General features: G+C 42.1%; 1 protein-coding gene across 1 annotated transcript in view; it reads left to right on the top strand.

Moving 5' to 3' along the window:
• ntrk3a (neurotrophic tyrosine kinase, receptor, type 3a) overlaps positions 1-12971 on the top strand; it is a 91235-nt gene that overhangs the window by 27234 nt on the left and 51030 nt on the right. The window contains exons 4-5 of the mRNA XM_026174778.2: positions 752-823; positions 10709-10863. Of these exons, the coding sequence (XP_026030563.2) occupies positions 752-823; positions 10709-10863 (227 nt within the window). The remainder of the gene's footprint in view (positions 1-751; positions 824-10708; positions 10864-12971) is intronic.

The raw sequence follows: 12971 nt of genomic DNA, 5'->3' as shown, positions 1-12971 counted from the left end.
TTAAAGTAATACTCGGCTAAACAGAGCTCTGATTCCTTGTCAGCCTCTTTGCAGCACTGAAGAGAAACCTGGGCTTATTCCTATAGTTGTGAGGGAGTGCTATGGGCTCAAATTGTGGTCATAAATATTTTGTACTTGTAAATCAGGATTTATATGTGTAAAAAGAATTTGTGTGTGCGTAAAAAAGATTTGTGTGTGGACATAGCCAAAAAATACGTGTGAAACGCTGCACTCAGGTTTCAACTTACAAGTATGGATTTTGACCCGATTTTTCTTCCTTTCAGCTGATTGGTCAATGTCATGTCAATCACAAATTTAACTATCGAATCAGAGAACAGATGGGTTTGGCTGTCTGAGGGGTGCTTTTCTGAACTGCAGGTCCTTGAAGGGTAATACCGTTTGAGGCTGGAGGATCTTTATATAAATATTCCATAAGGCTCATACAAGCTAGGTCCTTTAACGTTTGGTAGCTGTTGAAAGGGTACAGTTGTGGTATACCAGTGGTCAGAAACACTATTACTGTTCACATCTGCTCAAACAACTTTCATTAAGTGGGAAAATGAACCAGAGTCGATTTAAACTGACTAAACACCCTAAGTGGAATTCTGCTCTTTTATGAATTTCACTTTTCCCTCGTGTTTTGCACTCATTACAAAACATCATGTAGAAAACCTAACATCCATGAGCTTTTATTGTCACGTTGAAGTGAGGTTTCTGACACTCTCTGTTACTTTCTTGTTCTCTTTCTTAGAAACCTGTCCAAGAACCCCATGTTGACCACGTTGTCCTGGCAGATCTTTGAACATCTGCCGCTTTTGGAGCTGTAAGTAGACCCATGTCTTTTTCTTAGTTCATTGCTGCTGACACACAGTAGACCTGAATACATCTGCAAGGAAATGGGTTGATGTCTTTTTCAACCGAGTTAATATGATCAGTGAATTGTGTTATGTCCTGAAATGGCACCTCAGTGGCACCTTTTCTACTCTAGACTCAAAGCACTTTAAACAACACACTTCATTCACCCATTTACAAACATTCATACAAGCAATTTTATCTACACCTAAGTGCTTTCTAGCTAACATTCATGCATTCAAACATTGCCCAAGGATATTTGGCATGCAGAATGGAGACTGGAGCAGCTAGAGATCGAACTACCAACCTTAAAGGGAACATGAAATGCTCCACACATACAGGCTAATATACACCCTTAAGCTCTGCTCTCAAAAATGAACAGTGTCTGTGACGCTGGATTTAAGAAATCAGTGCCCGAAGTTAAAGTTTGAAAAACATGCATAGCGCCATCTTCTGTCAGTACAACGCCACAACATGACGTCATGCGGTTGGTTGGTTGTGGCTAATAGACTTACATTAGTTTGTTCGCTAACTAGTGACATAATCGATAACTCAAAGTAAGAATTCTTCCTTTTAACTGGCTATCCAAACATTCATTAAAACCATCAGCAGAATAAACAAAGTGGAGTCGATCATGTTCGTTATAGCTGCATTTTCCATTTCATGCCATAACCTGGTGATAAATTTAGAGGTTTTCTTTGTGTTTGTTTGTTTTTTGTTAAATGACCCGCTGAACTCTGAACATTGTAATGCTGGAATAAAAACTACTTCTTGAGTAGTTGCTGGATGAAGGACAGAATGCTATATAACCTCGAGATTATGATCTATATTAACTGATAAAAATGTGCTTAAGTTTCTGTATAATCAGTTTTCATTAGTAATGTACTTTGTTGTATTGCAGTCTTTAGGATAACCATAATTTTTACTTCAGGTTAGCTGGGATAACTGATGGATGGAGGAAATTTTTCTGCAGTCATAGAAATGCTGAACATAGAGAAGGAAATGAGTTACACGGCAGATTAATAAAGGAAAATAAGAGGAATTTAAGTTTTATATGATAGTCAGATTTACTTAATGAGGCAAATTGTTGTGATGTCCCAATCACAGGGTGATATACTAACAATGCACTATAATTTACTGTGTATACAAAGATGCAGGGAGTTCACTTCAGTAAAACCAGCATTCTGCAGAAAGAATACAAATTAGTGGTTCAAAACTCATCCAAGACCCACTAAAAGGTCTATTTCGGTTTTTTGATCAAATCCGATTTTTTTTTTGTCTGGTTGGTCACACTACAAATAAAATGTGACAGCAAACGCGCGCTAGTGTGAACGGTTCACGGCCCTCAAAGCGGCCCACATGAGGAAAAGAAGACGTCACACACAACCCGCTCTGTTTACAGAAGTAAAAATGGTGGCTACAGAGCTAGTAGGTGTTGTAACCGACAGAATTTTGACAAATTAATTAGAGAAAGAAGGACACTGAGAAAAAAGTCCGTGCTTTAACAATAGCCTTGTTTGGAGCAGTGGCTGCTACCTCAGAGGTTTATATGGACACGGAGTCATTTAGCTTGAATAGAATTGTCTCCCCATATGTTTTTTTTTCCCCCCATATGTTAATCAAGTCCAAAACCTCAGTTTCTGTCCATTGACTTGCTCCGTCTCCAGTTTCCGCCGCCATGCTTTCTCATTTGTCTTCTCCGGCGCTGATAATTGGCTTCTGTCTTGTGTCAGTAACATAAAGGACGGATTTAATGCGACATGACCATTCAAACAGCAGTTGCTTTCTAAAACATCAGATATGTATAGGATTCAGTACCACATACGAAAGTGACCCAGGTCGGATTTGAAAATATTGGATTTGTGCTGTTCAAACTGTCATACCATGACCGGAAATGGGTCGCATAGGATCAAAAATGGCGGATTTGTTGCGCTTTTGCCTGCAGTGTGAACGTAGCCTTTGTCTGATCCTGAGACACCAGCAACTTAGACTTTAAGTTTGCAGATGATACAAAGGCCATGTTTTATTACATTTTCACTCTTCTCAGTGGTTGATCCTCCTTTTGATTTTTGACTCTCTCATTTTATTATCCAAATCATTTTCAGTTTTTGAAGTTTTTTTGTGTTTTTCTTTTTGCGTTTACGTTTATAGTAGTGTATCCAGAACTGGTCTGCAATATTTTCAGAAGGTTTATTTGTTTAGGAGAGAATTGATACATATCATGCATTTTGTCTGCTTACCACAGATAGCCATGGCAAGCAGTATTTTCAATAGTGCCAACTTTTTACCCCTCCGTCATAAAAGACCGATGGTGTCATCACCCCATCAGTGGCGTAGACACCTAAATTCTGAATATGATAACTGGAGAATGCAATGTAGGAGCTTCAAATTGATACCACAAGTGCATCTAAAGAAAAATCTCTAGATGGTGCAAGACTGCATCCAGTAAAATAAATATTACATTATAATAATAGGAATATAGAAGATCAAAAAGTTTAAAGAACAGATTACAAGCTTTTGCTGATTTGGCCAATCTTATGTTTGAGGCTTTGTGAGAATAACCCAATATATTATCTCTCCCTATTTGCTTCTCTCTTATCTGTATTCTTATCTATAAAGTTTCAGCATGGCAAATTTGGTAAGCGATGAACAAAAAATAGTTTTTGTACAGTGTTTTTTACAGTGTGCTCTGAGATAGGCATGAGATGATGCCATACATCATTTCCTCTGAAGGTTCTCCCTCAGACACCTTAGAACATGACATTAGAAGAGAACACTGACATTCTCACTCTGGGGGATAAGGTCATGCTGCACAACCCAATGTTGAAAAAACCCAAAAGATTTTAAAAAAGAAACTGACCCAAATATGGTGTAGAGTAGGGCTGGGCCATATTATACCGTTCACGGTAATACCGGTATAATGTTAGGCAACGATAGGAAAATGAAATATCGCGATAGAATATGAGTAAAACGAGCATGCGCAGAGCCTTTGTTTTCATATGCACATGGCCGATTGTTGAGTGAAACAGATGAACCAGATTTGGTTTGTAAAAATGGTGCAACTTCAGTGATGTGGAACTGGTTTGGTGTTTGTCCGTCAGATACACAACAAAGCACATTTTTTTGCAGAACATGCAAGCGGCCGTCGTTATTGTCGTATTTGTCGGACTAAGATGCTCTTAAATCTGGGAGTAATCTGGGTCCTAAACTCCGTATACTTCAGGTCAAAAGAACACTGCAGCATCACTGAGAGTTTAAAAACTGTCTAAATTCTTTCATCTTTAATAAAACGATCAGAATTGCTGCTTTACCAGGTGTATCTATGAAGTTTAACTTCCAGGCATCCATGAAAACAAAATTTATTACATTTAACAGAGTTAGAAGTTAGCAGGAAGCTAGCGGACGTTAGCTCGCTAGTTTCGCTAGTTACCTAAGCATGATATAGCATGTTCTGACTGAGAGATTTCTGAAAAAATTCAAACGTACAGCTCTGCTATCACTTCCAACATAAATGAAGACAGGAAACTAAACAGCAGTGACGTTTGTAGGGTTACTGAAGTTGGGCTAGCTGGTATACAATGATGTGCTACGTGATCGCTAGCGACACAGCTATGTTAGTATAACATACACAGTGAAGCTGGAGGACGAACACTAACACTTTTCCACTTATAAAAGTTAACGTGAAGGTTCCTCATGGTTAGAGACAAATGCAATCGCATGGCAGGATGCTGTAAACGGACCAAACTTCAGTCAGGAGAACAACTGAGATAATCCATCCACAATACGAGGTTAGTCATTAATATACTGCAACAACATGGGAATAGAGCAGCTGCCAGAGAATTCAACATTAATGAATCAAAGGTACAGAAGTGGAGGAAGCAAGAAGAATGAGTTTAATAAAGTTTGATTTATCTGACTGCTTTGTTTCGATTAATGTGCCTTATAATCCCGTGCACCTTATGGTCCGAAAAATACGTACTGCACACTGCAGTTTAATGTTGCAAAGCACCTCTTTTTAACTTCAGTGGATATTATACATGGTTATGCTCAGGATATGTCAGCCCATTTCTACTGGAAATGCCTTTTGGTTAAACTTTCAGCAAGGAATTTGCATTTGCACTGTTACGTTTTTATAAAGCTTTAATGTACATAAAAAACAGCTTCTTGTTTAAGTGAAAATAAATGGAAGGTTGTCTTTTTGCGCTAGTAATGTTGTGGAGTTGTATTTTGTCTCGCATCAATTATATCGTCAGTTATATCGTTATCGCAAATTTTCATATATATATATATATCGTGATAAATATTTTTGGCCATATCGCCCTGCTCTAGTGTAGAGGATCATCATTGGTGATGGTGGTTTAAAGCAGAGGTTAATACAAATGTATTAAATGTTTATTCCCATAAACAAATAATGTATTGATAGTTTCCTTTTTAACATTCTCCATTTCTTTTAAGTGTAATATAGAAATGTTTTCAGACAATAATGATAACTAGTGATCAAAAGATTTGACAATGATGCACAATTATTGATATAAATATACCATTTTGTAAAGAACTGGCACCAAATAAGTAGCTTTTGAGCATCAAACCGGACACATCTCCCCATCTGTTTTGTAGTGCTTGTAAAAAATGCAGCCGTGTATTTATTATTTAATAGCACATTTAATTCAATTTTATATAGCGCAAAACCACAACAACAGTTGCCTGAAGGTGCTTTTTAAGATAAAAACCCTACAATAATAGAAAACCAAAACAATCAAGCACTTGGCAAAAGTGGGAAGGAAAAAATTCCCTGTCAGATGAAAAAAAAACCTCTGGCAGAAGGTGCAGACATCTGATGCAAAAGACAGAAATTAATAATAACTAAGAGTAGAAAGAGGCAAGTAAAGAAGAAGCGCCCAGTGCATTATGAGAAACCCCAAGAAGCCTGGGAGGATTCAGAGTCACCTGATCCAGCCCTAACTATATGGTTTAGGAAAAAGGAACGATTTAAACCTAATCTTAAAAGTTGAGAATGTGTCTCCCTCCCACGTCTAAACTGGGAGCTGGATCCACAAAAGAAGAGCCTGAAAACTGAAGGGCAAAATATTTCCAAGCATTTTGAATACAAATTTTTCAAGTGATTTCAAGTGAAGGAGCTTCAAGAAAAACCTGATAATAATGAATTACAGTAGCCCAGCCTAGAAGTAATAAATGCATGAACTAGTTTTCCCCACAGCTGTCAGACTCCTGAACTCTGCCTCCTGACATCTGACCCATGTTATCACATGGACTGGACATACACACACCCACAACCACCTACACACACAATGGACAATTGCACCCTCATACACACAATAATAACATGGACTGAACCACCACTCACAACCACTTGCACTTTATATAGCCTCTGTAGACATTATCCACATATCTCACTTATCTTAACTGCACTACTGTATAATTCTGTGTAAATAATCATTCTGTACATACGATAAATTTTAAATCTACAACTGTTTATAACTTGCATAGTTCACATTTCTGTATAGCTGTATAGCTCATATTTCTGTATAGTTTTTCATATTTATATCCTGTTTATAGCCGGTACATAGCTTGTACTCAATACAGCCTGTACATACTTATAGTTATAGCATATTCATAACATACTTCATACCGTGTACATTATAACATACCATAATAGACCCATTTCTGTAATATACTCACATATCTATATTATTGCTAATATATACTGTAATATATCTATATCATGGCTAAAGCACTTCTGGATGAATGCAAACTGCATTTCGTTGCCTTGTACCTGTGACATGTGCAATGACAATAAAGTTGAATTCTAATTCTAATTCTAGTTTTTCAGCATCCTTTTGAAACATGATATTTCTAATTTTAGAGATATTACGCAAATAGAAGAAAGTAGTCCTACAAATTTCTTTAATATGTGCATTGAAGGACATATCCTGGTCAAAAAGTATTCCAAGATTCCTCACAGTGTTACTGGGCCAAGGTAATGCCATCCAGAGTAAGTATCTGGTTTCTAATAAAGTTGGGTATCATCTGTAGAGCAATGAAAATGTATCCTATGCCAGGGGTGTCGAACTCCAGACCTCGAGGGCCGGTGTCCTGCAGGTTTTAGATATCCCCCTGGGTCAACACACCTGAATCAAATGACGAGTTCATTACCAGGCCTCTCAAGAACTTTAAGATATGTTGAGGAGGCAATGTAGCCATTTAAATCGGCTGTGTAGGATCAAGAACACATCTAAAACCTGAAGGACACCGGCCCTCAAGGCCTGGAGTTCGACACCTGTGTCCTATGCCAATGAATGGAGGAAAGATTGGGTAACAAAAGGTTTTTAAATACCGTATTTTTCGGACCATAAGGCACACAGGATTATAAGGCGCATTAAGCAAAACAAAACAATCAGATAAGTCAAACTTTACTCAACTCATTCTTCTTGCTTCCTCCACTTCCGTACCATTGATTCATCCATCCATCTTCATCCGCTTTATCCGGGGCCGGGTCGCGGGGGCAGCAGCCTAAGCAAAGAGGCCCAGACCTCCCTCTCCCCAGCCACCTCCTCCAGCTTATCCGGGGGAATACCAAGGCGTTCCCAGGCCAGCCGAGAGATATAATCTCTCCAGCGTGTCCTGGGTCTGCCCCGGGGCCTCCTTCCGGTGGGACATGCCTGGAACACCTCACCCAGGAGGCGCCCAGGGGGCATCCTTGTCAGATGCCCAAACCACCTCAGCTGGCTCCTTTCGATGTGGAGCAGCAGCTGCTCTACTCTGAGCCCCTCCCGGATGGCCGAACTTCTCACCCTATCTCTAAGGGAGAGGCCAGCCACCCTTCGGAGGAAGCTCATTTCTGCCGCTTGTATCCGCGATCTCGTTCTTTCGGTCACTACCCACAGCTCGTGGCCATAGGTGAGGGTAGGGACGTAGATCGACCGGTAAATTGAGAGCTTCGCCTTTACACTCAGCTCCCTCTTCACCACGACGGACCGGTGCAGCGTCTGCATTACTGCAGCTGCAGCCCCAATCCGTCTGTCGATCTCCGGCTCCCTTCTCGCATTACTCGCGAACAAGACCCCGAGATACTTGAACTCCTCCACTTGGGGCAGGAACTCATCCCCGACCTGGAGTGGGCACTCCACCCTTTTCCGGCTGAGAACCATGGCCTCAGATTTGGAGGTGCTGATCCTCATTCCCGCTGCTTCACACTCGGCTGCGAACCGCTCCAGTGCGAGCTGGAGGCCCTCACCCGATGAAGCCAACAGAACCACATCATCTGCAAAAATCAGAGATGAGATTCTGAGGCCACCAAAGCGAAAGCCGTCCGCCACTTGGCTGCGCCTAGAAATCCTGTCCATAAAAATTATGAACAGAACCGGAGACAAAGGGCAGCCCTGGCGGAGCCCATCACCCACCGGGAACGAGTCCGACTTATTGCCGGCAATGCGGACCAAGCTCTTGCAACGGTTGTATAGGGATCGAATGGCCCGTAGCAATGGGCCAGACACCCCATACTCCCGCAACACCTCCCACAGGACACCCCTAGGGACACGGTCGAATGCCTTCTCCAAGTCCACAAAACACATGTAGACTGGTTGGGCAAACTCCCATGCACCCTCAAGTATCCTGGAGAGGATAAAGAGCTGGTCCAGTGTTCCGCGACCAGGACGAAAACCGCATTGTTCCTCCTGTATCCGAGGTTCGACTAGCGGACGAACTCTCCTTTCCAGCACCCTGGCATAGACTTTCCCAGGGAGGCTGAGGAGTGTGATCCCCCTGTAGTTGGAACACACCCTCCGGTCCCCCTTCTTAAAGATGGGGACCACCACCCCGGTCTGCCAGTCCACAGGTACTGCCCCTGATTTCCACGCAACATTGCAGAGGCGTGTCAACCAGGACAGCCCTACAACGTCCAGAGCCTTCAGGAACTCGGGGCGGACCTCATCAACACCAGGGGCTCTGCCACCAAGGAGTTGTTTAACTGCCTCAGTGACCTCGCCCCCGGAAATTGGTGGGTCATTCCCCTCATCCCCAGACTCTTCTTCCTCCTCGGAAGACGTGTCAGTGGGATTAAGGAGGTCCTTGAAGTATTCCTTCCACCGCCTGACAATTTTCTCAGTCGACGTCAGCAGCGCTCCGCCAGCACTATACACAGTGCAGGTAGAGCACCGCTTTCCCCTCCTGAGACGCCTGACGGTTTGCCAGAATCTCTTCGAGGCAGTCCGAAAGTCTTTTTCCATGGCCTCTCCGAACTCCTCCCACACCCGAGTTTTTGCTTCAGCCACTGCCCGAGCCGCATTCCGCTTGGCCTGTCGATACCTGTCGGCTGCCTCCGGAGTCCCAAGCCTCGGGCTTGGTTAGCCATTGATTCATTAATGTTGAATTCTCTGGCAGCTGCTCTAGTCCCATGTATAGTATATTTTGACTAACCTCGTATTGTCTGACTGAAGTTTGGTCCGTTTACAGCATCCTGCCATGCGATTGCATTTGTCCCTAACCATCGGGAACCTTCACATTAGGGCTGCACGATTAATCGTTAGAAAATCGCGATCTCGATTCATACTTATGTGCGATCTCATTTCCAAATGACAACGATTAAAAAAAAAAAAAAAGACGACGACGATTGTACCGCATTTTGATCCGGGACGTAATCTGCATGAAAACAAGCGCTCACTCTTCCTGCTCAACAAATGACAAGGGCGGAGCCTTATACCACATGGTACAGAAGCTGTGCCATGTGATGCTAAAATTAGCAGGGAAAAAACAACGGAGAGCACGTCAGGGATGACGAGAAAGTGACAGGAGAAAATCCGTCCCGGTCAACCACCCAAACATCAATAACGGGAACCTTATACAGCGCTTCCCTATACCCGTCGAACTTCCGCAGGCACAAAGAAATTACGGAGGCTATCACTTATCACCTGACCAAAGATATGGCTCCCATCAACACTGTGCAAAACGAGGGATTTAGGAAAATGATAACACCCTAGACAAACGCTACACAGTGCCGTCCCGCAACTATTTTTTTATTGTTGCACTACCTGCTCTATACACGCAGTGTCCAGCAACGGTGGAGATGGAATTTCAAGCAGTACAACATTTTGCGGCAACAACAAAACGTGAGACATTTGTTGTTTTTATGTTTATTTATTGTTTTTATGTTCAGTCTCAACTGTTACGAAGTTGATGTGCAGTTAATAAGTGCAATAAATATTTATACTGGAAAAGAAAATCGTGAGAGAATCGTGATCTCAATTCTAAGCCAAAAAATCGTGATTCTCATTTTATGCAAAATCGTGCAGCCCTACTTCACATTAACTTTCATCGAGTAGAAAAAAGTTGTGCTAACATAGCTGTGTCGCTAGCGATCACGTAGCACATCATTATATACCAGCTAGCTGATTTGTGCTGATGTTGGTAAGATTCCAGTATGGTTGTCTTTCTCTAAATTTATGCCAGAAGTTTCTAAAAATATCTTAAATACAAGCTGACTCATTTATTTTAATATAATTACTTGGCTGATTCATTTCACCAGCCTGAAAATGCACAGTTCAAAGGAAATAGACCCAAATAGACCCATTAATGTTCACTGTTACACCAGTCTTTGTTGCCATGGATTCCAGGACTTCCAAACTGGAGTGTGTTCGGCTTAGGCCCGCTGGGGAGCAAGTCACCTCATGGAACATTGCACTGCTTGATTAGATGCTAGTTCTATAGAACTAACATCTAATCAGAACCTTCTTAAAAAGTTTTGAAAATGACAAACGTTCTTGTTCTGCTGGCAGTGAGTCTAAAGGTGAGTATGAGATTTAGAGCATTGCTAATTCTGTCAGTGCTCTTCTCTTTTCAGGCATTTGGAGGATGTGGTGTTCACCTGTGGCTGTGAGATTCGCTGGCTGCAGCTATGGCAACAGAGAGGAGAGGCAGGTCTTAGCAGCCAGCAGTTATACTGTGCTGACAGCTACAGGAGAATATTGCTTCAAGATATGAACATCAGCAGTTGTGGTAAGCTTGTGTGGTTATATTTATACTCTAAATATACACATTAACCATGGTATTCTGACTGCTGATTCCATTTAATTGCAGCCAGTAAATCTCCAGTAGTTGATTCTGTTCATCTGGATGTAGCGTTTTGTAGGAGAAATGTTTCGTCACTCATCCAAGTGACTTCTTCAGTCCCAGCTGACTGCAGGTTTCATCTTATAAACAGTACATTTGCACAATGACTGAAACCATCCCACTGAAGGAACAATGGGCTGGGAGGTCAGTTCCTTAATCTTAATTATGCAAATTCTCATGACCGTTGATCAACAACCACTGACTAAAACCCACTGATCAAAGACCATTGATCAATGGGTATGAGTACCATTCACCAAGAGTTGGGGAATGGCTGCAATCACAGCATTGTAAGATGGCGAAAGATGTACCCTTAGGCGCTCTCCTCGATTCAGAGATGGTCTTTCCCTTTTCATGTAAATGGCCTCCTTGACTCCGCACTCAAACCAGCGTTCCTCCCTGTCCAAGATGTGTACATCTTCATCATTGAAAGAGTGTCCACGGGCCTGTAGGTGTGAATAGACTGCAGAGTCCTGGCCTGACGAGGTGGCTCTTCTGTGTTGTGCCATCCACTTTGCCAGAGGTTGTTTTGTTTCCCCGATGTATAAATCCTGACAATCCTCCTGGCATTTAACAGCGTACACTATGTTACTCTGTTTGTGTCGGGGGACCCGATCCTTGGGGTGGACCCATTTTTGGCGCAGCGTGTATTGGTGTTTAAAAGCCACAGAGACCTGGTGTTTAGAAAAAATGTGTCTCAACTGCTCTGACACGTACGGAATCACTACAGGTTTTCGCTTAAGCAGTGGTTGTCCTTTTCTCCTGGATCGGCTGGAGCTTGCTTTTGGCGCCTTCCCAGCTTTGACAAAAGTCCAGCTGGAATAACCACATTTACTCAGGACCTTCTTGAGGTGCTGTTCTTCTGCTTCCCTGGCCGCTGTGTCTGTGGTGATGGTGTTCGCTCTGTGTTGTAGCGTCCTGATGACACCCAGTTTATGCTCCAGTGGATGATGAGAGTCAAACCTTAAATACAGATCCGTATGCGTAGGTTTACGGTACACGTCAGCTTTTAGATGTCCCCCATTGCTGATGGAAATCTCACAGTCTAAGAAGGCTAACCTGCCACTTTTCATATCCTCCCTGGTGAATTTGATGTGATATGAACAGAATCAGCTATTGGAGATTTACTTACCTGGATGATTGAGCATCCATCAAGATGCAGCCAGTAAAATGATGGTCAGAGCATTTGTCTTTCTTTCAGTAATGCTGGGCATACGCTGTGTGATTTTTGGCCCATTTTGAGCCGATTTTTCAGTCGTGCGACCGACTTCATCGTGTGTCGTGCATCATGTAGTATACATGGGTAACGAGAAGCGATTAACACCTCACGTCCAGCTCCCGATCATCAATCGTTTGGTCATAAGAAAATCAAACCTGTTTGAAATCTTGTCGGCCTCACAAAATTATCACGACTACAACAACCGTGAAAATAATTGGATGGACATTGCTGCTCAATCACAGCTGCCTGTTCATAGTTTTTTATTAGCAATTTAGCAAGGTTGATGGTGGTGGTGTGCGTGTCTGTGTGAGTGAAAGACAGAGAGGAAGAGAGAGGGAGAGCGAGCGACAGATTTTCTGCTATAACCTTCATGTTATGGACGCACAGTGTGAGCACTCAGGTCGCATCAGAGCCTCGGGCTTTATAGTGTGAGACTCTGCATCGTGACCTACGAACTTCTAACCCCTGCAAGTCAATCATACAGTTTGAGCAGGAGCTGAATAACGCGACTGAAAAAATCGCACAGTGTTTGCACAGCTTAAGTCTGTCGATGCTACTGAGGTATCCCTGTCAACCTCATAAAATCAGCAGAGAGAAAAACTGAACACAGCACCTTTAAACAAAAATGGATAAAAGCCACTAGCTTGAGGATGATGATGATGATGATTATTGTTGTTGTTTTTATTGTTATTAAAAGATAATAATAATAATAATAATAATAGTAATAATAATAATAGAAATGTTGGCAGAAATGTTTTTTACACACACACAAACATAC

Source organism: Astatotilapia calliptera, chromosome 7 (genome assembly GCF_964374335.1).
Source record: "Astatotilapia calliptera chromosome 7, fAstCal68.1, whole genome shotgun sequence".
NCBI lineage: Eukaryota > Metazoa > Chordata > Actinopteri > Cichliformes > Cichlidae > Astatotilapia > Astatotilapia calliptera.
The sequence above is the reverse complement of the archived record's forward strand: the minus strand, read 5'-3'. Positions and strand labels throughout refer to the sequence as shown.